We start from the raw sequence: 27,447 nt of genomic DNA, 5'->3' as shown, positions 1-27,447 counted from the left end.
GTACCTATCACCTATCTTTAAGACTTCTCAGTATTTTACCCATCTTGTTGAATCTCTTCTCCCACTTTGGGCTGGAGTTGTTGGCATATTTGACAGGAAATTGCAGAGATTGAAATCTAGAAAAAGATAGAAATAAACTCTGAGCACAAAGACTAGGCTTTAATTCTCTTTATATCCTATTCCCTTTGCTTGAAAATAGCAGGTACTCAGAAAAGACTGGTTGAATGGAGTAGAGGAAAAGCAAATATGAAAACATGATCATTTTTAACTAACTACAGGGCAGACTTCTAGAAAGGAAAAGAGTGGTAAATCTTGCCCTAAATAACTTTTTTCATGTTGCCTGCATTTGTTTTCAGTCAAAGCTGGCCTGCCACTTCAAGACAGCCTTGACTGAAAAAGAACATAACTCTGAGACTGTGGTGAGAATTGAGGGTCTCTCAGTTACTTAAATGTTTGTGTAAGAAAACAAATCCGATATAACGGCATTTTCCCAAACACCAGCCAGGAGTTATTTGCCCTAAAAATAACTTTAAAAAAAAAGTCATTATGTTTTTCTAATTATAAAAATATTATATACTCATTAAAAGAAAAATGGAAATTACAGAGTTAGAAAGTACAAATGGAAATTACAGAGTTAGAAAGTACAAATTATCTCATTAATTCCAGAGATAACATTAACTTGGCCGATACTCTGATAACAGTTGAACATGAATCACATTGGTAATTAGAGCCAATAAATACCTGTGTTCCTGGCTGGGCATGGTGGCTTATGCCTGTAATCCCAGCACTTTGGAAGGCTGAGGCAGGTGGATCATTTGAGATCAGGAGGTTGAGACCAGCCTGGCCAACAAGGTGAAACCCCATCTCTACTAAAAATACAAAAATTAGCTGGGTGTGGTGGTGTACGCCTGTAATCCCAGCTACTGGGGAGGCTGAGGCAGGACAATCACTTGAGCCTGGGACATGGAGGTTACAGTGAGCTGAGATCATGCCACTGCTCTCCAACCAGGCCAACAGAGGGAGATTCCATCTCAAAAACAAAACAAAAACTTGTGTCTTGGAAATGTACCAGTTATACCAGTGTGCTTGGGTACATCATCTTATTAAATTCTTAGAGCAACTTTGTGAGATAAGCATTTTTCATCATTTTATAGCTGGAAACACACTGACAGGGGTGGCCTCCAGTCACTTGGCTAGTCTCTCTTGAAAAATAGATGGACAGACAGATGACAGACCCTTCACACTTCAGATGTTTACTCGCAGGAGCCAAGGAAACCTTACTGCTGAACTTCCTTATGCTGGCTCTCTGTACAGTTTTGGAGAGAACACTTAGACTTAGAAAGATAGCTAAGTAATTGTTTTTAATTGGGTCAGCTGTTGTCTCAAAAGCAGGATTAGTAATGAAGGCCTAATAAGTAATTATTAATAATGGTTCCTTGCTTTTAGAATAAATGTTTTATCTTTGAACAAACCCTATAAGCTGCAGTTGAGCAATATTAGTTTATGATTATTCACAGCTGTTTCCTTCTTGGGTAGGTTTTTTTTTTTTTTTTTTTTTTTTTTAATTATAGTTGTCCCTCAGTATACGGAAGAAATTGGCTCCAGGAACCCTGTATCTATCCAAATCTATGTATGCCTAAGTTCTGTAGTCAGCCCTGAGGAACCCACGTATTAGAAAAGTGGCCCTCTGTATACACAGGTTTTGCATCTTGGGAATATTATATTTTTGGTCCACATTTGGTTAAAAAAAAATCTGAGTATAAGTGGAGCCGTGCAGTTCAAACCCATGTTATTCAAGGTTCAGCTGTATTTTTAGGGTGGTTTTAGACTCACAACCAAACTGAGCAGAAGATACAAAGATTTCCTATGTACCCCCTCCCTTGGGTAGGTTTTAAAATCTCTTCCTCCTCTGTAGAATGAGGGAGGTGGATGTGTGGTCTCCAAGGTCTTTTCTGGTTTCAACACTGCAATAATTTTATGGTCATAACTTCTTTCCACTCGACAATTCTCTCTTTTAGGGGACTCTCCTTCTAAAAATAGAAAAGCAGTGTTCACAGGGCTGAGTGCAGTGGCTCAGACCTGTGATTCCAGAACTTTGAGAGGCTGAGATGGAGGGATCACTTGAGGCCAGGAGTTCAAGACCAGCCTGGCCAACATGGTGAAACCTAGGCTCTCCTAAAAATTCAAAAATTAGCCAGTTGTGGTGGTGCACGCCTGCAATGCCAGCTACTTGGGAGGCTGAGGCACTAGAATTGCTTGAACCCAGGAGGTATAGGTTGCAGTGAGCTGAGATTGTGCCACAGTACTCTAGCCTGGGCAACAGAGCAAGACCCTGTCTCAAAAAATAAAAATAGAAAAGCAGTGTTCCCAGTCTGAATTTTCTAAGATCAAGATCTTTATTTTAAAAATTACCAATCCTGTTGGGTGTGGTGGCTCATCATGCCTGTAACCCCAGCAGTTTGGGAGGCCGAGGCGGGCGGATCACAAGTTCAGGAGTTCAAGACCAGCCTGGCCAACATAGTGAGAGTATTTAAGCCTCCTACAATTAAGTCCACAAGAGGTTGTCTGACTGGCCCCAGGACTTGATGACTTACTGTCACCCGGAGGGAAGGGAACAGACCTCCAGGAAGGCATTTGATCAGACAGTCCCAAAGAAAAGGGGGGCAAATGTGCGAGAGACGTAGAAGGCCCCCAAAGGAACCTGAATATTCAAGGGTTTGTGTTGGTCCTACCCAGGCACCAAGGGGAGAAAAGAGGAAACATCCATTGGAAGGATATGGAGCTGACCCCCTGGGCTGAGACCCCATGCTAACACTTACTAGTCATGTGGGCTTTGGCAGGGTACTTAATCTCTCCAAACCTTCCTTTCCTTTTCTTACCTATTTGATGAGGAGGCTAGTAATTCTTACTTCATGTGGTTAAATGAGAGTTAAGTAGGTTAATACAAGTGATTTTACCCCAGTGCATGGCACAGAGTAAATGCATGCATAAATTGCCTTTTTTATGAGTTATTATTACTGCCTTCGGCATTGACTTCCTGTGATACCCTCACAGGACACTGAACACAGGCCATACTGTTTAATTGCTTTCTGGGTCCAACATTCCCCAAGAACTTAACTTCCCTTTTCATTAATGGCATTGTGTTTACACAGAAATATTTTCTAGGTTTCCTTCAAACCAACCTGTGACTAAATTTTTGGAATTCTCTCCTTTAGTAAGTGTGAAACTATCCTGAGAGTTTCTGAGGTAATGGTTGTTTTTTACAGTTACTTACTGCCTCTCTATTCATCATTAAAAAAAAATTCACTTTGTTTTCATTTTAAGAGTACTATATTATAAAATGATATATGTAAAATACATGTAAATATGACACTAATATACAAAAATGTATACATAATATAAAACTATAGTTATTAAAAATTCTAAAAAGAGAAAAAGCCATCCCTAGTGAATCCCATTCTCCTAATATTATTATTAACTTTTGAGTGTATTTCTTTCTAGACTTTCCTTATTGTATATCTTTAGTTGTAATCATTGCACAGATATTGGGTTTGCTTTCTGTTTTTCTTTTTGTCATTTAAGATTTAATCATAAGTGTTTCCATGTGATTATTTAGCATAGAAGATATTTTGGTCTCTATTTTATTTGTTTAATTGGGAATATGTTTGTCTTTGTAGATTATCTGTGCCCTGGCTTTAGCATTTTCTGTGTTCTTCAGAGAACATGTTTAGAATTAGAGGAGAGATGTGTTTTTGGCCACATGGAGAGGATGTGGCTAGCAGGTGTTGCTGGCAGCAACCCAGGAATCCTTGTCAAGTAGCACTCACCACTTTAGTGTATTTTCCATGGTTCAGAGTGGGCCCTCAGCTGGGTGGTCTTAACATGATTTTTGTCAGTAATTAAGAGCATAGCCACCTCTTAGAAGTGAATTCATATTATCCCATCTCATGCTACTGAAGTATGAAATCAGAGTGGCAATTGATCAACTGACAGAAATACAGTACAGAAAGTGGTGTTTCAGTGTGTTTGCTTGTTTGTAAAGGTGGGATAACACTTTATATAGTAATAAATTAGGTCATCTAAGCCCCACAATAACTTTTCTAGGTATATACTAATTTTATCCCCATTTTACAGATAAGAAAACTGAGGCTTAGTTAAATGACTGGCCCGAGGTTATGTAGCTGTTACGTGGTAGAGCTATAGTTTCTGTCTAAATCCAAACTCCTGATCTTAAACATTGTGCCGTAGTTCTGTTATTCGTATAGATAGATAGTTGACCTTTCGTTAACCTTCTGTTTAGGGATTCTCTTGTGTTTCTTGACAGACTCCCTCCTGCCCGCCATTGCAGTGTGCCTGTGCCAGTGCCTCTTGGTTAATACAGCACTCATTCCCTGTTGTTGAGGACCATGCTTTTCTAGCTCTCACAGGGAGAAGAACTTTTCCCTTATTTTCTCTTTGGGTCAAAATGTGCTGCTGTAACAAGGTTTCACATTTTAAAAATCCTCCCTTAAAGCTGTGCCAGGAAGGGGCAACTGAGGCAGAGAACCATTAGGGCTGTGTCTTAGGCTGTGCCCAGCTGACATCTCAGGGCATTTGCAGTCTCCCTTGCCTATTTGTTCTGTCTAACGTCTGGAAATGGCTTCCCTTCTTGGGTGACAGACAGCCTGGCCAATAACCTAGAGGGAGCTTCTGTGATGTATTGATGCTTGGAACCTCTAAAACGTCTGGTTTTCGGACCTCTAAACACTTAGTGGGAGACCTACCGTTAGGGTTAGTCAAGGTCCAATCGGGTATGGGTTTTCAGTTTGTGCCGAAGTGAATTATTTCAGGATAGAATTTCCATTTGAAACAATGTGTCTTTTGTGATTGCCTTTTAGATTGTTGGAGCAGAACTACCAGCAAAAGCAGGCATTGTATTTTCAGTTGTCATCAAGTTCGGGATCAGATTGGAAAAGTTCAACTTGAAGCTTTCTTGCCTGCAGTGAAGCAGAGTGATACATATTATTCATGTAATAAAAAACATGGGCTTCAACCCGACTTTTCACCTTTCCTACAAATTCCGATTACTGCTGCTTTTGACTTTGTGCCTGACGGTGGTTGGGTGGGCCACCAGTAACTACTTCGTGGGTGCCATTCAAGAGATTCCTAAGGCAAAGAAGCTCATGGCCAATATCCATAAGGCCATCATTTTGGGGAAGGGAAAAACTGTGACTAATGAAGCATCCACGAGGAAGACAGAACTTGACAACTGCCCTTCTGTGTCTCCTTACCTCAGTAAGTGTTCCCTTTTTTCTCTTATGTAAGTAGTATATAAAGTTTTTATTTAAATATAACATGTACCCCATAAATGTATACATCTCCTGTGTCACAGAAACTATAAATTCAAATAAAATAAATGTTACATGTACAAGAAAGTACAAAACTCGGAAGTGTACTGCTTGGTTAATTTTCAGAAAATGAACGTAGTTGTCTAGCATGTAAATTTAATGTAGGTGACGGGGCAATGGATGCAGCAAACCACCATGGCATGTGTATACCTATGTAACAAACCTGCACATTCTGCACATGTACCCCAGAATTTAAAGTATATAAAAAGAAGTTACAAATGCTTCATGTAGCACAGAAGAAAAAAAAAAAGAAAGAAAAAAAGCAATGGCATCTTGCTGGAACCATAGGAATTCCCATACTTCTTTCAGTCACCACTTTGGCTTCAAGATTCTAACTCTACACATTAGATTTTTCCTGTTTTTGAATCTTACAGGTTGGAAGCGTATGTTTTATACTCTTGTGTTTGGCTTCTGTTACTCAACATTATTTTTGTGAGATCTATTCTCATGGTTGCATGTGGCTATGGTTTGTCCATTTTCATGGACGTATAGTACTCCGTCATATGAACGGACCCACTTTTACTATCCAGCCACAAAAGTTCTCAGCAGCAGACATCATTAATAGGGTCCAGTGATCTAGGCTGGTGTCCCCTCCCCATGTGCCTCTTGTCCTCCTCTTGAAACTAGTGGGCTATCCTGTATCAGCAGAGCACAAGAGCTTGAGAGGAGAAATGCAAGCATGTTCTAGCCTCCGCTGGGGTCACATCTGTTATATTCCTTTGGCCAAAACCATGGATTCAAGGGACAGAGACTAAGTAAATTTTTTTTTTTTTTTTTTGGGGGGACAGAATTTCGCTCGTTACCCAGGCTGGAGTGCAATGGCGCGATCTCGGCTCACCGCAATCTCTGCCTCCCGGGTTCAGGCAATTCTCCTGCCTCAGCTTCCTGAGTAACTGGGATTACAGGCACGCACCACCATGCCCAGCTAATGTTTTGTATTTTTAGTAGAGACGGGGTTTCACCGAGTTGACCAGGATGGTCTCGATCTCTTGACCTCGTGATCCACCCGCCTCGGCCTCCCAAAGTGCTGGGATTACAGGCTTGAGCCACCGCGCCCGGCCCTAAGTAAATTTTTTGATGTGGTCTTTAGTGTTTATTTCTTAAATATGATGTATATTTTGATTCACCTTTTATGTCTTGCGTCTCAACTTAAACAGTAAATTAGTCTAAGATCAAGGTGCTAGCACGGTCAGTTTCTTGGTGAGGGCCCTCTTACTGGGTGTGTCCTCACATGGCCTTTCCCTGGTGTGTGTGCCCACACACGTACACACAGAAGGAAAGCGAAAGAAAGAAGGAGAGAGAAAGAGATAGATAGATCTCATTCCTCTTGCTCTATTTGTAAGGGCTTTAATCCCACATGGCAGCTCCACCCCTATGATGAACTCAACTAAACTTAGTTACTTCCCAAAGGTCTCACAGTGGGGATTAGGGATTCAACATATGAATTTTGGGGGGACACAAACCTTTAGTCTGCACACCCCTTTCCTAGTTGAGTCACAGTCCTGTACCATATTCATATTGGCATGCTGCTTCTCTTTAGTCAGTTACAGAAAAGCCAAAATGTTATTCCTGATTGTGTGTTCCTTCATACATTATACAAGTTGAGATATGAAAATGAGTCAGTAAAATGCAAATATGGCTGATTATTCCCCTTGCTTAAAATGTTCACAATATATTTAAACGGTAAATTCATTCATAAAGAATAGATGGACAGTGACTCATTACTGGGCAAATACTGGACTACAGGTGATGTGGTTGGTGATGACTTAAAATTGGCCATTAGTGACCCAAAGACGGGCAGAACTTGAGAAGATGTTGGGATAGAGGAAGGGGTAGGGAGACTTGATAGAGAGTAAATGGAAGCAGAAACTAGGTTAGGGCATGTAAAAAGTTATGACGATGAGAAGGTGAGCCAGGAGACTAGTTTATATCAGAACTGTTGCATGAGGCTCTTTCAGGGTGCAAGAACAGAGACGCAGTCAGGTTAATGATGGGCATTATGAACAGGCCACACAGGAGACCATCTCAACAGCTACCCCATTATCTCTAGTAGCTCAGTAGCCTAGCATCAGCTCTCACAGTTGTCTTCTGTGTACCTCCATTCCTTACTGTTGGTTTTTAGGGCATTACTGATTGTTGTGTCTTGCATGCAGACCCTTCAGGAAGTCTCTTGTAGGCCAATTATTCTCTTTGGGTGGCTTGAAGAAGTAGCTAACCTTGCCTCCTGTTGGGCAGAGCACCAAGGTGTCCTTAGACATGTGAGCCTGATCTGAGCAGCCATGGCCAGGTTAGCGGATGGTCACATTAAGCAAGGCATGGCAAATTATGTGCAATGAATTATGCACAGGAAGGGCGTATGACTGCTTTGCTCAGAAGGGGATAGTGCACCTTGCAAACATCTTGAGATTTTACAGTCTGACCAGTATATGTGCAATTTAGAAAACAAAAACAAAAACCAAATTGAGCTGTTTCCTCCTGTGGATGGCTTTGGGCTTTGGTTGGATTGCTTCCAGACACACTGAGCAAATGCTGTGCTTGATTGGAAATGTCTGTTGTGGAGGCAAAATGGGTGAGTTGTTGCAGGGCCACAAGTACCTGTTACAGCTGGGTCAGGGAGTGAGACTAGTTTCCACTTCTTTTTAGTGCTTTACCTATAGGGAGTCAGGATAGTTCCAGAGTTTAGGGAAGGAGTGGGAGGACTGCGTTGTCCAGGAGCTTGATTCTGTGGAATGCTGTTGATATTTAAGAGATTTTCCCCTCCTCCTGGAATTTGGAGAAGGAAAAGAGGACAGACCAAATTTCAAGAGTTACTCTGTCTAGCTTTGACCTTTGTTCTTACCAGGGTTCACCAGGACAGTCTACATATCCTTCTTACAGATGAATCATAGAAGACTTTTGAATACCCAGCCACAGGGAAATGCTCATATTATATATCCGCCACTTGCTTTTGCAGCCAGTAACCTTAGTCACATGATCCTCTGGCTATCATCATGACTAAATGACCCTTTACAGTAATCATAATAAAAGCTGACGTTTGTAGCGCCCACTGTGAGCTGGGCGATAGTCTATGCATATTAGCTTGTGTAAACCTCAACACCTTTTGAAGTAGCTACCGTTATTGTGTGTGTCCTTTGTTCATTGTAGGAGGCCAGAGCAAGCTCATTTTCAAACCAGATCTTACTTTGGAAGAGGTACAGGCAGAAAATCCCAAAGTGTCCAGAGGCCGGTATCGCCCTGAGGAATGTAAAGCTTTACAGAGGGTCGCCATCCTTGTTCCCCACCGGAACAGAGAGAAACACCTGATGTACCTGCTGGAACATCTGCATCCCTTCCTGCAGAGGCAGCAGCTAGATTATGGCATCTATGTTATCCACCAGGTGAGCATGGGGGCAGACCAGGGCCTGACCTCGACCCTCCTCTCTCTGCTGAATTTGGCCATGTGACTGTTTGTTTATCTTGGGTAAAAGGAACATCATACTATCATCAAAAAAAGAGTTCTCTTACCTCATTTATACTTGAAAGGAGTAGAGGAAATTCTTGTCTCAGACTGTGGAGTTACAGGTTCAAGTTCTGGGAAATTTTACTGTGCTTAAAGGAACCTCTGGAGGAAGCCTGTTTTGTGAGCCCTTCCATGTTAGGCAGTGACTGCCTTCAGATTTCCCTGAGGCTTCCTGGTCCCTTGTGTTTCTTTCTGTACTTGCCGTGCACTACATGATGAGATTCTGGAATTGTCTGTCATTATCGCCCATAGCTACTCAATGGGGATCTAGACAGAGGATTTGACCAAATATTCTGTATTAGTAGCTGTGGCGCTCAATGGCTGCTCCCACATTTCTGCCCTGAACTTTGCCACTATTTATTATGTGAAACATGTTATGTTTGATTTTCACTTTCTGGATTCACTTATTTGGCTTCCAGAAGCATGATTTGGTAGGAGCACAGTATAACTATAGGCTGCTTTTGAAGAGCTTACCTTTGAGGTGAGTGGAGTGGGTGATTAAAGATACCTCCATCTGGCACTAAGTTTATTGAAAGAAAACTAAGACATCAGTTTAAACCTCAGTGTCTAGGTTTGTCACAATTATCTTGGGCCATCCAAATAATTCCCCCTCAAATTCTTACAAGTGGTAAGTATGTCAGCAAAATCATGACTACTGTTAGAACTGGTAATATTTGTTAAGGTAGAACTTTGGATAACTCAGAGGACAAGCTCTGCAGTATAGACTTGGTGATAAACTGGGGCTCTTGGAAATCAGTGTGCTTATATAGTACACCTGTGCCTGGATTTTAGCACTTGGAACAAAATGTTACTATTATATTGTTTTATAGCTATTTTTGTTTTTAAGGTTGTTGGGTATAGGTATGATTTATTTGATTCTGAGTTCTTACTCAGGACAGTAACTCACAAGGTATAGTACTAGTTTTATGAATAGAAAAACATGTCTGCCTTTAGCTGAGCGCAGTGGCTCATGCCTGTAATCTCAGCACACGGGAGGCCGAGGGTGGCGGATCACTTGAGGTCAGCAGTTCAAGACAAGCCTGGCCAGCATGGTGAAACCCCTTCTCTACTAAAAATACAAAAAAAAAATTTAGCTGGATGTGGTGGCGCATGCCTGTAGGCCTCGCTACTTGGGTGGCTGAGGCAGGAGATTCACTTGAACCCAGGAGGTGGAGGCTGCAGTGAACCAGGATCACACCACTGCACTCTAGCCTGGGCAACAGGGTGAGATTTCATCTCAAATTTACAAAGAAAGAGAAAAATATGTCTGCTTTGTGTTATTCTTATCAGGAAGACATTGTGGTAACTTCTGAGAAATGCTTGTACTTTTATGATAAACCATTTAACTGGAATTCATTCTGAAGGAATTTGAACAAAGCAGCCATAAAAAAAATAGTGTAAATTATTTTATTACAGCTTCAATCATATTACAGGTCGAACTGCATTCTTTTATTACCCAGTGACAGATCTGTCTCCCTAAGGCCACTGTGAGGATTAACCTCCACCATGAGCATTAAAACAGGATTCTCTTACAGGGATTTCTAAGAAATTTTAAAGTAGCTTAGAAATATTAGCCATAACCTTCTCTTTTTATAGATCAAGATTTTTTTATCCTTTCTGTCAAGCTATTAACTAAGTCTCGTAGAAGCTTAGTGTAAATTCATAACAGAGGATAAGACTGGGATTAACCTAGGGTTGAACTGTGAAGCAGTAATACTAATTGACATGACTAGTATATAAGAAAGGTTTTGTAGTTTTATATGGAATAAATAAAAGTGTTTTTAAAATTTTAAGTGAAATTGTTTTTTGTAACTGTGGTAAGAATACTTAAGATTTATACTCAACACATTTTAAGTGTACAACACATTATTATTGATTATTTGAGTTATTTGTATTTTAAAGCTGTGTTTAAAAAATTTTAAGTTGTGGTAAAACACATGACATAAAATTTACCCTCTTAGCCTTTTTTAAACTTTTATTTACTTTTACTGTCTTAACCATTGAGTGTACAGTTTAATAATGTTAAGAATATTTCCATGCATTGTATCTGTGCATAATTATGCAATATATTACTTGCATAAATATATGCAGTGTATTTATGAAATCAGTCTCCAGAACTTAATCTTGCAAAACTGGAAATCTCTACCATTAAACAATAACTCTTCAAATTTCAATTAATGTTCCTTAGTTCTGGAATATAAGTATGTGTGAAGCATAAAGAAAAAACCAAATGGTATTTTATTGTCATTGCATCTTCCCTGTTAGATGTTTATGTCACAAGTATAGTCTTGTGTGTTAGCAAGAATAATGGCACCTCCTGAATCCTAACTAAGAGGGAACACTATGAAATTTTATCTCAGGAGCTTCTCAAGTTTTAATTTTTGTATCTCTAGGCTGGAGGTAAAAAGTTTAATCGCGCCAAACTCTTGAATGTGGGCTATCTAGAAGCTCTCAAGGAAGAAAACTGGGACTGCTTTATATTCCATGATGTGGACTTGGTACCTGAGAATGACTTCAACCTTTACAAGTGTGAGGACAATCCCAAGCATCTGGTGGTTGGCAGGAACAGCACTGGGTACAGGTAAGGAGGCTCTGCTGAGGTTGGCTTAGATTGAGAAGTTCAACTGTTGTGATCAAGACTGGGTAGAAAAAGCATTCAGACTATCTTAAGAAAATGAGAAATAGGAAAAATTGTCTATGATATATATATATATATATATATATATATATCACTTAAAGTGCAAACCAGAAGTTAGAGATTATAATGAGGAAAAAACCCTACAACAACTTTGGCAGAGGATCACATAGACAAGGGAAGGCATTGGAGAAAAATGTCATCCAAGCATTGCAGACGGTGGCTAGTCCGACCCCCAATGCCCCTGTTGGGGGGCTTTTGCAAGCTTTCCCACACTGACTTGAATGCAAGTAATGTTATTTGTCTATTCCCGACTCCTCCTCTAGGAGGCAACAAGTGAGACCTCTGTTGAGACATCCCTTTCCAGATTGTGGCCTCTTTCTAGAGTATGGGGAGAGGTGGGGGAGGACATATCCTCTGAGTAGTCTTCGTGGGAGCCAGGACACCCAGGACAAAGCTATTTCTCTCAAAGCCACTGTGAGAAGTGCCAGATGCCACCACCTGTGTCTTCATTCCTCATCTTATTCCTCATTTACCCCTAAGAAGGGCATAGCTGCTTTTCAGCCTTATTTGATTATACCAGCTCCTACTCAAGCACAGCCAAGGGGAAATAGTGACCCAGAATGTTTCTCTGCAAATGAAACACTATATTCCCTCATGTGTGCACACTTACCTGTCAGCTTCCCCAAGCCCTGCGGTTCATGAGTGCTCATATCTGTGGCGCTGACTGTGTTGGAAGCCATGAGACTAATTTGAATAAGGCAGAGCGCATGCCGTCAGAGAGCTCCCCATTGAGTTTCAGTGTGGAGAGACAGGTAGCTACAGTGGAGTTGTGTTAATTTTGCATTTCTGCAAATACAACTATTAGCACTTGGTAAGGAGGGGAGAGAGGGACAAATGAAGAGAGGAAGAGGAAGGCAGCAGGAGAGAGAGAACTGTGAAACTGTCAAATAATACAGGAGATTCCACCAGCATATACTCTACGTGAGTGTGAAGTAGAAAGTGAGTCCCTTGATACCTCATTTGTTCTGGGCTTCCATGTTGCTCTCTCATATTGTGCGATTTAAGAGAATTCTTGAGTAACATCGATGTAGGTGACTCTTGCCTCAGGTACTGACTTAAAACCCAATCCCGATGTAAGCTACAGGACATAAACAAACTACTGGTGGGTGAGAGCACAGTGTCGTTAACAACACCTTAAAGGGAAGGATTTAAAGCTGTTCCCCAGGGAAGGTGGTACCTTAATCCTGTGGAACCAACAAGAGCTTCTCAGCAGAGTTCCAAGACATACCAGAGAGCACGGCACAGTTTTGGGGAGAATGCAGGTAGTTCACTGGCATTCTAGAAGGAATGTCTGTGAGGAGAGGCAAGAACTGAGGCTAGGCAGGGGCCAGATTATGCAGGCCTTGTTTAGTTCAGTAAGGAGTTTGCATTTGCTATGGCAGGGATTGGGGAGCTGGTGACACATGTTACAGCGGGGGAAGGACAGGAGAAAGCTTAGTTCAGCTGATCTTGGCTCAGTTGGATGGAGCAAGGGAGGACGGGAAAAGCTGAGTGGAGAGATGCCATGTGTCTGAGTTAGGACAGGGGCTGTGGATGCAGAGGGTGAGGGTAGAATCCCAGGATTTTTCTCTTCGGGGAAACTTGATTTTTGGATCTAATCTTATTATCTAGAGGTTTTGTTTTTTGGTTTCTTTGAGTAACTTCTGCATTGAAGAAAGCAATGTATCATGGCTGGGCAACTTGGTTTTCTCAAAAGCATGTCACTATCTGTTCACTTATTCTGTAGTAAAATGTCACTATTTACAACACAGAACACCTGTATTTTAGACACTTGCCATAGATGATAATCTTAAACTTCCCATTGCCCAGATTTTTTTAAACACCTGGTTGCCCGGTTCATTTCTAAGCAATCACAGAGGATTGCTTAAGGACAGGTTTTTTTGCTGGGATTCTAGATTTTATCTTTGTATTAGGCTGAACCATAAGAAGGCTGAGCTCTTGGACATTCCTGCCAGGAATTGATTTTCACTCATGCTTTGGTGTCACAATTGTGGATTTCATCAGATGCTCCTCACTCTGAGAAACGGTGCACGTATGAATCTTGCTGTTTTTAACTTGCCATTCTAACTGGCCAGATGTTTCTTTTATAACTAGGTATCAGAAAACCTTTGTTGAATAACTGACAGGTTTTCTTCATATGATTCAGTAATTGAATGTGTTTCCCCTTTTGATCAAGAGGCTCTGAGCCAAATCCATGGCTCTCTTTTAGAAACGGAAAAGAATCTTACTTGCAGATCGTAGTTCTAATGTAGTTCCCATCTTCATTTTCTATGTGATTTAAATGTTTCTAGGGTCCTGGTTTGTCATTTATGTTTTTCTCTTTTTTGTGTGTATCATGTAAGCAACCTCATCTTTTGTGTCTGGAGAGTGGTATGTATAAGTAACGTAGGTAGGAGTTACCCTCCTGGACTACTTGCTTTTGTTGCTTTGGTCAAAGACCCTGTGGTGGGAGAGTTCATTTCCAGGCAGCTGAGTGTCTGCCCCCTGCTGGCAACTGTGTGCACCAGTGCCACAGAGCTTAAGTCAGAGCATGCCCATCACTGTCACACCAGCCCCGTGAGTACATGTGCCAGAAAGGTTTTCACCTTGCATACAGAGGGAAGAAGTTAAAGTAAGTTGCCCCAACTGTCTCAGACTCTGCTGAAGCCAGAAACAAACCTTGTTTCTCACTGCCTGTGGGTCAGTGATAAAGCTCTGGACCAGCCGGTGGTAAATTTTACCGGCAAGAACTCCTTTGATACCTGCCTCCTCCTACAAGGATTCTATTGTTATTTTATGACTATGTTTTCCCCACCTTTGGGCCTTACAGCCCTTTACAAATAAGTAAATCATTCCAGGGCCAATTAAATATGTATACTTTTACAGATAACAAGAAAAAACAAAAAGATCAATAAACAGAGATAGTTGCCATCTCACAGGCACCCAAGAAAGTTTTTTTTTTTTTTTTTTTTTTTTTTTTTTTTTGAGACTGGAGTCTTGCTCTGTTGCCCAGGCTGGAGTGTAGTGGTGAGATCTTGGCCCACTGCAACCTCCACCTCCTGGGCTCAAGCGATTCTCCTGCCTCAGTCTCCCAGGTAGCTGGGACTACAGGCGTGTGTCCCCACACCTGGCTAGTTTTTTGTGTTTTTAGTAGAAAGGGGATTTCACTGTGTTAGCCAGGATGGTCTAGATCTCCTGACGTTGTGATCCGCCCCCCTCGGCCTCCCAAAGTGCTGGGATTACTGGTGAGGAGAAACAGTTCTTTAACTCTTCTCGCTGACTTGTCTTCTTCTGCTCCTGCCCACACCAGCTTACCCATCTCCAGGCAGTCCTTGGGCAGCCTGTGCTTTTCTCTCTTCTGTGCTTTGCCTCACAGAGTTCTGGTCACCAGGAGATCCCCCATTTTTCTGCCCTGTTTGAATCCTTCCAGGTTCTCTCCTCCGGATGTCGCAACACCTCTCGCCTCAGAACCCTGATAATGCTCACCTCTCTTGTTAGGTTATAAACTCTGAAGGCAGGGCTTCTGCATTCATGTGTTTAGCCAGCTGTCTTGCCTGTGGTGTATGGTGGTCATGATAAGCACTATCACATCATCCTCCAGTTCTCCTGCTGATTGCCTGTTGGTGTCAGCAGGTTGTGCCTGCCTTGTCACCACATCTTGATAAGGCAGTTGGTGTTCAGGCAGCTAAGAATCCCTGCCTCTATAAAACACATTCCAAAAACCATGGTAATGAGACACCTCTAATAGGTGTCTTGGGGTCAGTGATAGTTACCTTCTAAGCATGTTATTTCCTTTTGTTTGTTTTATTGCAGGTTGCAAAAATACCATTTACCAGTGTTTTAAGTTCGGGGCATATAGGTAAATCTGTTTCTGTTATGGGTTAAACAGAGTCCCCAGTCTTTTCTCAGAACATAGAAAGAAACAACCGAACTCAAAATTAGGTTTTGGGATGCCACTTGTTCAATGACAGGTGTCTACATGTTTATTGATCTTTCCTTTTGGTTTTTCTTTTTATCTGGAAAACCATAAATATTTTGTCAGTCCTGGAACAGTCTGACCTGAAGTTAAAGTTAAAAATTCTCTAGATATTCACATCTTTTAATTTAGTAATATCCAAGTTATTAAGCTACCTTAACTTGCATTTCTGAATTGTTGAGATGTTGTATTTAAGGGATACCTTTATTTCTCATATTTACAAATTATCCACTGATAATAAGAGTCCTATATAACTGGGAGGCTGGGAGGTACTCTGACTTTTACCTCCTGATCTTTTTTCTCTGACTCTTTTTCTCTTTGGTATTCCCAGGGTTCCACAGAGCCGAGCCCCTTGGGTCTACCCTTTATTCTCTTCTCACCAACTAGATTGTTGGGTATCTCTCGACCTGTGCCTTCAGGTACTACGTAATAACAGCTTATTTCCAGAGTCCTCTCTGTCATCACTCCTCTCTTGTGAGCCTGGACCCTGTATCTTATTTGCCTAGTGGCAAAGCCCCAGATGTATCTATAGTTCAGCTTATCTAAAGCATAATTCACTGTCCTTCCTTTCAAAACCTAATTATTGTTCCTTACAGCCTATTTGCACAAACAGCACTACCTATACTCTATCTAGTTGCCAGGCCAGAAACTTCAGGGTTGCTGACATGTGTTGGGTTATTCAGGAAACAGACTTGGAGCTGGAGATGCATGCCGAGAAGTAGAGATTTGCATACAGTGTGTGTGCATGCAGTGTGTGTGCAGGAGCTGTCTCCTGCCTTCAACCCTCCCCTGCAAAAGTGAAAATGAAATAAAAAAAGGTATATTCATCATGACATGCATTCATGCTGAATCCGGATGCAGCCTCAGAATCCTTCTTAACCCAGTGCCCTTGGCAGCTGTTACCATTCACTGGACTGAGACACGAGATGTAATCTGTTATCAATATCTGACGGTGTAGTTCACATTGACAGGTATCTCTATAGGCCTTTACATACAAACATCACCACTAACAGTCGGGCAGCACCTTGCTTGCTGAGCAGAGGTGAGCGTTTGTTTAGATAGAGGAAAGAAGAGAAGACAGGGCAGGCCAGGAGGATTGGGAGGTACAGGAGAAGCAGGAATGGGTGGGTGGAAGTGCATGGTCTCCCAGGGATTCCTAAAACGCCAGCCCTGAAGTCAGAGACCTTTGGTACTAATATTCTTATCATTTCTGTCTTCTCTTTTGCTCCAGGTTACGTTACAGTGGATATTTTGGGGGTGTTACTGCCCTAAGCAGAGAGCAGTTTTTCAAGGTGAATGGATTCTCTAACAACTACTGGGGATGGGGAGGCGAAGACGATGACCTCAGACTCAGGTGAACAACAGAGAAAGGTCCCCTTCACGGGGCTCTGCGATCAGTGTGGCTCTGGAAACCTGCATTTATATTTATCCCTTTAGATGGCAGTCCAGCAGGTCACTAGGCTGCAGATTTGGGCTAGAAGAGTGGAGGGGTGGAGGGAGGGCAGGATGGCCCACGTCGTTCCGTGCCAGTGGTATTTAACTCCTGGCCTGTGGGGATTTGGGGTCCAGAAGTGTTGGTAGAGGCCTCATGGGCTTGTTAGTGGGAAAGACGGAGACACCAGTGAATGGGAAATCCCAAACTGCAAGGTGTCTGCTGAACTGTAATTTGGAGACCGGGCTGTTAAGAGCCTCATGCTTTCTGTGAGACCCCAGGGGGTCCTTGCACAGTTCCCAGTGTCCCCAGCAGGGAGTGCCAGCAGCCTCTGGGGAGGTGCACGTGCTGAAGCATTAGCCAGCCCTGCATACTGTGGGGACCACAGGTGGCCTGACCCCAGGCCTGACTCGGCTGTTGGCATTACCCTGGGCTCTCTTGGACTGCTCTCTGTTCTGAGGGGATGAAAGGGAATAAATCCAGCCTCCACCCGCAGCTTCTTCCCCTGAACTTGGATTTGGGGGCCAGATAGTTATAGATATCCCTAACTCCTAGAAATAAATAATTATTCAAGAACTTGGGGTGGTATCTTTAGACTTGTAATCACAAGGCCCTTCTGGGTATCAAGGAGACCCCCTTCCCTCCTGCTGTTGCCTCTTGGAAAAGGAATTTCTTTTTTTTTGTTGTTTTTTTTTCTTTTGAGACAGAGCCTTGCTCTGTCACCCTGGCTGGAGTGCAGTGACACTATCTCAGCTCATTGCAACCTCTGCCTCCCTGGTTCAAGTGACTCTTCACTCTCAGCCTCCCGAATAGCTGTGACTACAGATGTGTGCTGTAGCATCTGGCTAATTTTTTTTGTATTTTTAGTAAAGGCCATGTTTCACCATAATGACCAGGCTGGTCTCGAACACCTGACCTCAGGTGATCCGCCTGCCTTGGTCTCCTAAAGTGTTGAGATTACAGGCATGAGCCACTGTGCCTGGCTGGAAAGGAAATTTCTAACCTGGGGTTCTGAATGATTAGATATGTGACTGTCAGAAATTTTTTTATTGCTTCGTCTTAAGGAACCCAGGGCTCCATGCTGGTCTTGTTCCCATGTCTAGGCTGAGAGCCTCTGAATGTTTCTAGCAGGAGGGAGTGGATTTCCCTGGCCAGAGGCTCTACAGAAATGGCTGTAGTGATGGACAACAGCTCTTGACAGCCCAGCCCATCAGCAGCCTGTGTGGCCATGGCTAGCCACTGGACGGACGGTACCTGCTACATTTCAGGACAAGAGTAGCGAAGGCTAGTGATAAACAACCCCCATTATCTTCCACAGATCTCCTTTACTAAGATGTTTAGTAGAATTTTGCCCTGATCACATGTCTTCACTGTCTTCTTTCCTGCTACCCTTCAGCTTCAAAGTAGAGGGGAGCCTCAAATTTTGCTTTCATTTGAAAAGGCCATCATGGTCTTCCGAATGGTTTTCAGCTAATGTGGTGGATAAAGTCAGATGATTTGAACATGAAAGTTGGTTAAGATTTGCTGCTTATTTATTCACCTGTGCAACAGGCACTACCCTTCTTTGTACTTACATAATACATTACAGAGTACAAGCATGTTCCATGCAGATTATAGCATTTGAATCTTTGAAATCAACTCCCTATCACCATTGCCATTTTACAGATGAGAAAATAGACCTGGAAGAGTGAACTGACTTACTGAGGTTGTAAATAACAGAGTCTAGATTTGAACCTAGGATTGTGGCTTTAAAGCTTGTGACCATAAATGACCATTCCTTTCTTTGTTAAAAGAAGGCAACTCTAAGTAAATTGGTTATCCTAGCAGACTTGATTCTTCTATTCTTCAGGATGTTTTGAAATAAGTACATTAGCTGGGCGTGGTGGCTCACGCCTATAATCCCAGCACTTTGGGAGGCTGAGATGGGTGGATCACGAGGTCAGAAGTTTGAGACCAGCCTGGCCAATATGGCAAAAACCCGTCTCTACTAAAAATACAAAAATTAACTGGGCATGGTGGCGTGTGCCTATATTCCCAGCTGCTTGAGAGGCTGAGGCAGGAGAACCGCTTGAACCTGGGATGCGGAGGTTGCAGTGAGCCAAGATTGTGCCACTGCACTCCAGCCTGGGTGACAGAGCAAGACTCCATTTCAAAAACAACAACAACAACAGCAAAACAAATAAGTACTTTATCAGTTTTTTTTTCTTTTTGAAAATGACTAAGTATAAATTAACACATCTCCTTTGTACCCCAGTAATAAATGTTAAATCTGATTCGTTTTTGGGCTTATCGCTTGAAGTTCTACCATTATAACAAATTGAAATGTTTGTGACACTGTGTGTGTGTGTGTGTGTAAATTTTTGCAAATGATGCTTTTTATTTGCCTAGTGGTAGATAAATAGGATGGACTTAAAAAAAAATCTCTATTATTTTTCTAGGGTTGAACTCCATAGAATGAAGATATCCCGGCCCCTACCTGAAGTGGGTAAATACACAATGATCTTCCACACAAGGGACAGAGGCAATGAGGTGAATGGAGAACGGTAAGTCCTGGACCCACTTGCCTGGCAGGCTACCTCCCTAGGCTGTTCTGTCAATACGGACTATGTTGAATTCAATCAGATTTGAGACCGTTCACTTTGTTAAATGATTTTTATTAAAGAAATTTTCAAACAGACACAAAAGGAGAGAAAGTGGTGCACTGAGTTCTTAACTCATGGCCTCTCTTTCCCTCACTTTTTTTCTTACCCCTTTGGATTTAGAAACATATCACAGCCATCATAGCATTTCATGTGTAACTACTTCAGTATGTATTCTTAAAATATAAGTGGCTTTAAAAAAGAAATCACAATACCATTGTAATACCTAAAATAAAATTAACAATATCTCCTTAATGACATCAAATGTCCAGTCAGTGTTCAGTGCTTTTTTATTTTTAAAATCAGTTGGTCAGATCAGTGTCTAAACAAGGTCCACATTGCATTTGAATGATCTCTTTTAATCTGTAGGTTCCCTCTCCCCTTCTTTACGTTTTCCTTGTTGTTTATTTATGGAACAAACCAGATTATTTGTCCAGTAGAATTCCTTGCATTATGGATTTTTCCAATTGCGTGTTGGTAGTATAACTTAACATGTCCCCCGACCTCTGTATTTTCTCATAAACTGGGTGTATTAGAGTTCTCTAGAGGGACAGAACTAATAGGATAGATGTATATGCGAAGGAGAGTTTATTAAGGAGTATTGACTCACACCACCCCAAGGTGAAGTTCCACAATAGTTCATCTGCAAGCTGAGGAGCAAGGAAACCACTCTGAGTCCCAAAACCTCAAAAGTAGGGAAGCCGATGGTGCAGCCTTCAGTCTGTGGCCAAAGGCCCGAGAGCTCCTGGCAAACCACTGGTGTTAAGTCCAAGAGTCCAAAAGCTGAAGAACTTGGAGTTTGATGTTCAGGGATAGGAAGACCAGGAGAAAGATGAAGGCCAGAAGACGCAGCAAGTCAACTTCTCCCACCTTCTTCTGCCTGCTTTATTCTAGCCACGCTAGCAGTTGATTAGATAGTGCCACCCACATGGAGGGGGGTCTGCCTTTCCCAGTCCACTGACTCCAGTGTTAATCTCCTTTGGCCACGCCCTCAAAGACACACCCAGGAACAATACTTTGCATCTTTCAATCTAATCAAGTTGACACTCAATATTAACCATCACAGTGGGATTTCTCTGCGTTTCTGGAGACTTGAACAGAATCTGAAAACTATTTTTGGGCAGGAATTTTCATCTGTGGTGTTGTGCACTTCCTCTGGTGTCACAACAGCAGGATGTAATGTCTGGTTGTGTCATTTTGTGATGTTAGGATTGATCTGTGAGTTTAGATATTGCCAGTCTAATCTATGCATGTGAGATTCCCTATCAGTTTTTCACCTAATGACTTCAGCAGTCATTGATGCTTGATTTCTAGATTTATTATTTAATTAGGGGTTGCAACATTGTAATATTCTAATTATATCATTCCTTTTGTATGTATTAGATTTTTCTACAAAGTACTTTTTCTTTTCATTTGTTTGAATACTCTAGGGTATAGTTTTTATAGGAAAGGCAGAATAAAGAGAAAGAGTCAAGCACTATTTAAACATTTTTCAGCCTAATGACTTGGTGTTTTCTAGCATCCTTCAGGATGTAGTTCATGTACTTTTTGGTACTCATATTGTCTCATCTTTGGCCGATGAGTCTTCTTCAAGCTGGGTCCTGGATCCTTTTGACACAATCACAGTAGTCCTTGAGAGCTTCCCTCGCTGTGCTCTGGTGTGATGAGATGTTCTGGGCTCATCTTGTACTTTTCCTGCCTTGGGAATTGGCCTATTCACTGAGGAATCTTGGCAGATAAGCCAGTTCTTTATGTGGCTTTGATTGAAGAATCTATATTTCTTTGTTCTGATTTTTCCCCTTAAATTTTAAAATAGTATTAAGGGTCTTTTGGTGCTTTTGTTATAGTCTACATTTAATAACAGTATTGAAGTGTTTTAGCCTGAGATTAAAGAGCCTTGTTAAAGTTTATTTATTTGTTTACTTTTGCTGAGGCAGGGTCTCAGTCTGTCGTCCAGGCTGGAATGCAGTGGCGTGAGCATGCTCACTGCAGCCTCGATCTCCTAGGCTCAAGCAATCCTCCTGGCTCAGCCTCCCAAGTAGCTGGGACCACAGGCATGTGTCACCATGCTCAGCTAATTTTTAAAAAATGTTTTGTAAAGACAAGGTCTTCCTGTGTTGCCAAAGGCTGGTCTCAAACTCCTGGGCTCAAGCAATCTTCCTGCCTCAGCTTCCTAAAGTGCTAGGATTACATCATGAGCCACCATGCTTGTCCAGTTTATGTTTTAAAGCATTATTAAATGGCTCTTAACCCTTTTGGTACAGTCAACCACTCCAACAAAATAGCTGTTTCTATTTTCTGTGTTCTTCTAGTCATTGTCCCTAGGTGTGCATTTTTCTCTTTATATTAAAAAAAATTAGTGAGTAGATACAAAAGAGTGTTCCTACATTGTATGAAAAGTCTGAAGATTCTTGACACCATGAACACCGCTGGTGTCTCCCACCACCACTTTGCATGCATGACCTGTGTGGTCCTCCCTAATCCCATAGTCTCCCCCTTCGCTTCTCCCCCATCCACCTCCCCAAGTGACACTTCTCTGAATTTTTGTGATAAGTATTTGTGATAATGGTAGTTATTTCTGCTGTTTCTTTTTTTCCCCCCATGTGTTTGTATCCCTAAACAAAAGATTGCTTAGTTCTGCATGTTTTTCAACTTTATGTAAATGAAATTACACTGCATTTTGTTCTTCTCTGACTTTATTTAGCTTAACATTATGTGTCTCATCCCCATCCATATTGTTATGGGTAACCAGCATTTATTGTTTTCACTGCTGAGCAAGAAGAACCTATTCAGTTCACCGCCCACTCATCTTCCCTGATTCGATGGCTCTGGCCACACTACTGACTTCTTCAAGCGCATCCTGCTCTTTTGCGTGTCTGTGCATCTTGCCCAGGGTGGTCTCTCTGCCTGAAGTGCTCTTTCCTTCATCTTCTTCACTTGCTGAATTTCTCTCTTTTAGCCTTACTGAAATTTACCTTCTCTCTGACCCCTCACCAGAGTTCCTCATGAAGTTAGGTGCCGCTTCATTCATCCTCATCTACATACATACTCATTGTTTTGGAGGCTCATGAAAGCTATGTACTTCCCCACCTACAGACACAAACTTTCCCTACAACGCAGGAGGAGTCGGAGATCCCCTGAAACTCTGCCAAGGATCAGTTAGCAGTGGATGGCACATATCTTACTGTATCTGTGTTCCTTGCACATCCTTCTGTCCTGTAGACTGGGGGCTCACTGAGTGCAATGACACTTTTCATCATGGGTCCCCGGGTTCTCACATGGAGTCTGACACATGAATACATAGCTGTCATGTTTGTCACCTTCAATGGGGAAAACATTCTTCTTAATAGTAGGAAACATAACAAGTTAATAATTCACAAAAAATATGTTTGCCACATTTTGGGGCAAACATACGTTAAATTCTTGTCTTATCATTCACATTTGTTCTTTTTATCTTTAGGATGAAGCTGTTACACCAAGTGTCACGAGTCTGGAGAACAGATGGGTTGAATAGTTGTTCTTACAAATTACTGTCTGTGGAATACAATCCTTTATATGTCAACATCACAGTGGATTTCTGGTCGGGTGCATGACCCTGGATCTTTTGGTGATGTTTGGACGAACTGATTCTTTGGTTGCAATAATTTTGGCCTAGAGACTTTGAATAGTAGCACACATTAAGAACCTGTTATAGCTCATTGTTGGGCTGAATTTTTCCTTTTTGTATTTTCTTAGCAGAGCTCCTGGCGATATGGACTATAAAACAGTTGTAACAAGACAGCTTTCTTAGTCATTTTGATCATGAGGGTTACATGTTGTAATATGGATACTTGAAGGACTTTATATAAAAGGACGACCCAAAGGATAAAATGAAGACTGTTTGAGGACTCTGCCTGAAGGAGATGTATTGAAATTTGAAGTGATATATTATGGGGTAAAAGGTCACAGGAAACAAGACTGCCGAATGTCTGAGAGAATCACAGTTGTTCTCGTCCAAGGTAGACAGGTACGAAGATATAATAGTGTTAATTATTTATCCTGTACGATCGTCTGTGAAATGGTGGGTCCCAGTTGAGAAGAAGGTCACAAAAGAGGGGAGAAAAGGTGACGAATAAAGAGGCATTGAACTTGGGAATGAAGAGGTGGCAGGAGGGCGGAGTGTCGGCTGCAGAGGCAGCAGCAGCTGACCTGATTGCAGCTGCTGATAGCCTGCAGGGGAGGCACCTGCCCAGGTACACCTTCTAGTGATACCCACCAGAGAACACATTATCTATTAGTTTTTAAAGAGTTTTTGTAAAATAATTTTGTACTAGTAGAATATAAATTAGCAGTTTACAAATTTACATATTAACTAATAATGAGTACATCTATCAAATACCTCTGTAGTAAAATGTGAAAAAGCTTTGAGTGTTCCTTCGTGTTTTTTATTGTTTGAGCCCTAGGATATATTCATTTCAGTATCCATAATTCTAAAGAGCTTGAAACAAAACCCTCCACTCCCTCTGTCTCCTGTCCTTCTGTCCATGTCTCTTGTTCATCTCATGTGTGACCTCCTCATACAACCAGCCCCAGTCTTAGGATAGGCCTGTCTGTGTCTTTCTCCCTAGGCCTCTCCATGAATACATTGTGCTTACCATGCAAGCCATAGGGGTTCTCAATCCATCATTACTGTATGACACCTTAACAGTTAAACTTTAACATGAAGGAGTGCCAGCCAGTAAGTTTAAATAATATCTAATCCTTCCCAAGCAGGGAGAGAGAGTAGGAAGTTTGGTGATCCCAAGAAAAAACAGGAGTTGTCACCATCCAAGTGGAGAAGGAGACTTTGAAAGGATAATATACTTTATAGGGCTAGCCTGGTTTAGCTTTTAACTCAGCACAGGGAGCCAAAGAGCAAATGTGGGTTTGTTTTTTTTCTTTTCTTTTTTCCAGCAGGGTCTTGTTCTGTCACCCAGGCTGGAGTGCAGTGGTGCAATTTTGGCTTACTGCAGCCTGCACCTCCCAGGCTTAAGTGACAGTCCTTCCACCTCAGCCTCCTGAGTAGCTGGGATCACAGACACACACCACCACTCCCAGATATTTTTTTGGTATTTCTAGTAGAGATGGTGTCTCACCATGCTGCCCAGGCTTGTCTTGAACTCTAGAGCCAATCAGCCTGCCCGCCTGGGCTACCCAAAGGGCAGGGATTACAGGTGTGAGCCACTGTGCCAGCCAGCCATATTTTTCTTTACTTAGCAGAGAAATACTCAGGGTTTTCGTGTTTTTTGCTCAAACTTTGTAAAGGAGCTTCATTCTTTTGAGATTCGCTAATGGGGCTGTAGTGTATTGAGTAAATCTCCCCCTCACTCTCCCTTATCTTTTCTGTAGAACCTATCTCTAGAGCTCTGTCCCAATTTGCTTAACTATGACCATATTAACAGACGGTAATTGGGAGGTCGTAGGCCCCTCCCTGGTCATGGTTGGGGAGGGCAGTGGAAGAGAGTGGTGTGTACAAGGAATTTGAAGACCCGTGTTTGAGAACTCAATTTCTTACTCCATAGAAGTGGAACATAGCTAGTGCCATAAAACTCCCTGTGTTTTTCTGACATCTGCAATTTTTAAATGTTGGAAACCACTGGACTATGCCTTTTACTTTTCTTCAGGTAATTCTTTCAGCCAAGGTAATATACAAGTCCCTTAAATGACTTGTTTCAAAACTTATTGAAGTGGAAGATAGTTTTTTAAGACCTTGACACTGCCATTGTGGCACTTTCCCTGCACTGGGGCGTCAAAGGCTGTGACACTGGGGGCATGGGGCTACCTGCCCACTCATTGCTGCCTCTTTCCCTGCTCTCGCCTCCCTGCTGGGCTGGGGGTTTGGCTTCAGAGGAACTGGCTTCCTCCAGTTCCTGCTCTGTGCATTTTTTCATAGTCAGTTGCCACAAAAGAGGCAACTGAATATTGAATATTGTAGAGATAGCTTTGCCCACTATGCTTGCTAAGGATTATATGGGGGCTATTTGGATATTACAACTACCTAACACAAAGAATGTGTTTCTTTGAAGTTTTTATTGATTTTTTTTCACCTGTACTGGCATTCATTTCTAAAGCATTTTGCAGTTCGTGATACCACTTTATTGATGTCACTGACTCAGTAAGAGATAAGAGGCCAGATGAGTAAGCAGAGGTCCCAGCCAGGAGGGTGACTTTTCAGGAGTCTCACAGGCAGTAAATTGCAGAGTCCGAGCCAAACTCAGGCCTTCTGACTTTCAAGACCATTACACCATATTGCCTTCTTCTTGGCTTTTCTTATTCTTTGAGGTAATTTTCCTGAATGTATATCCTTATTGTCTTAATTCCTACAGAGAGTTAGTATTTTCTGGACCCTGAAAAGTGCATTCCTCTTCTCATCTGCTCTCAGAACTTTGTCCCTGACTCCCTCCCTAGTTTTTTGCCCTTATCCCCCTCACTTCCACTGAAGGCCCAATGAATAGATTTCCTGGGATCCCCAAAATGCTCTGTGAATGGACTTGAGTGAGATAAAAGACATTTTCTCCCAGACTTGAAATCCACTTTTCCCAATCCTATTCATCTATACAGTTCCTACCAAAAGCCATTAACATGTTCTGCAAGATGGGAGCATTTTCAGTTACATTTCATAAGTTCATTTTCACCAATCACATTCCACAACTTAAAAAAAAAAACCCTATCATTAGTACCTTCGATAGTTTAAGCTATTTCTACCTTGGTTGATTTTTTTGTATATGGATAAGCATCTTATACCTGCGGAGAGGGCCTGATCATTCTAAATATATACACAAGGGAGTGGTTTAGAGGCCCCACCCCTAGGGAGGACACCTGTACAGGTAAAGGCTCCATTGTTCCATTGATAATTGTTAAGATTTAAATAAAATTATCAAACCTTGTGTGTCCATGTGTGGAATGCGTGTGTGTGTGTGTGTGTGTGTGTGTGTGTGTGTCTGTGTGTTTGTGTGTGTGTCTGTGTGTGAGTGGGAGACATGGGGGCCTGGAGCGGAGGTTGGTGAAGAGTGGGACATAAATAATAAATTAAGTGCTTGCTCTGTATCAGTTTCCCTGACGTAGCTTCCTGACTGGCGTCTCTTGTAGGCTGATGCACATTTTACTTATCTTTCTGAATCCTCCCAGTCCTGTGTGAGGAGAGACCAGTTTTTCTGAAGCAGGCTCCAAGAAGCTAAGTGACTTGTCAAAGAGCTGGGATTTGGGGCCAAGTACTTTGACTCCAAAGTTCATATTCTTAACCACTTCATGGTGATGGATAAATCAATACACCTATACCAGGAAGGAATAAATAAAGCTTATTTCCTAGAGGAAATAAGGATGGGAAGAGTAACTTGGAGAGTATCAATGCCCTTCAGCTAAAACCTGCCAGGAACACATTGCAGATAAATTAACTAGGTTAGAGTTGATCAAAGGGTACAAAATTTCAGTTTGAGGAATAAATTCAAGAGCTCTATTGTGGAAAAAACTCGGGATTGTGATTAGTTGCAGTGGTTGCAGTGAGTGAGAACACACCATGAGGGATCCACGAGGTGACTCAATGGAAGTTGGAACGATTATAGCATTTGGGCTTTGGTTGGGTTATTTGGAGAGGGTTGAAGAAAGGGTTTGCTCTATGTTGGATATTATCAGAAATCAGGGGCAAGTCCATGGTTGTGTATTTCAACAAGTTTTATTTGTAAGGAGGGAAACTAGCAAGAGAATAAAGCTGTAATAAAGCGGTCACTAATTTTAGCCAAGAAAGCAGGTGTTTGGGTTTTTGTGGGTTGGCACAGTGACCTTGATTTTGTCTGTGCTTAGACAAAATTATGCAGTGGCC

The 27,447-nt window shown here is 41.9% G+C and overlaps 1 protein-coding gene and 1 long non-coding RNA gene across 3 annotated transcripts in view; one reads left to right on the top strand and one right to left on the bottom strand.

The window, feature by feature from the left end:
• B4GALT4 (beta-1,4-galactosyltransferase 4) overlaps nucleotides 1-24,012 on the top strand; it is a 30,241-nt gene extending 6,229 nt beyond the window's left edge. For both annotated transcript variants that reach the window (XM_017518924.2, XM_017518925.2), the window contains exons 2-7: nucleotides 4,878-5,274; nucleotides 8,532-8,764; nucleotides 11,280-11,467; nucleotides 16,771-16,893; nucleotides 19,410-19,514; nucleotides 23,071-24,012. In XM_017518924.2, coding sequence (XP_017374413.1) covers nucleotides 5,022-5,274; nucleotides 8,532-8,764; nucleotides 11,280-11,467; nucleotides 16,771-16,893; nucleotides 19,410-19,514; nucleotides 23,071-23,203 — 1,035 coding nt within the window. In that variant the 5' untranslated portion in view covers nucleotides 4,878-5,021 and the 3' untranslated portion in view covers nucleotides 23,204-24,012. The remainder of the gene's footprint in view (nucleotides 1-4,877; nucleotides 5,275-8,531; nucleotides 8,765-11,279; nucleotides 11,468-16,770; nucleotides 16,894-19,409; nucleotides 19,515-23,070) is intronic.
• On the bottom strand, nucleotides 4-9,399 carry LOC119469569. Its single transcript, XR_005198399.1, has 3 exons — nucleotides 8,892-9,399; nucleotides 4,764-4,976; nucleotides 4-116 (listed from the first exon to the last, which is right to left on the bottom strand). It is a non-coding gene; the product is annotated as an uncharacterized LOC119469569 (long non-coding RNA).
• Nucleotides 24,013-27,447: the final 3,435 nt, after the last annotated feature.

This window comes from Cebus imitator, unplaced genomic scaffold (assembly GCF_001604975.1).
Source record: "Cebus imitator isolate Cc_AM_T3 unplaced genomic scaffold, Cebus_imitator-1.0 Scaffold713, whole genome shotgun sequence".
Classification (NCBI taxonomy): Eukaryota; Metazoa; Chordata; class Mammalia; order Primates; family Cebidae; genus Cebus; species Cebus imitator.
Note: the sequence above shows the minus strand (reverse complement) of the source record. Positions and strands in the feature narration are given on the sequence as shown.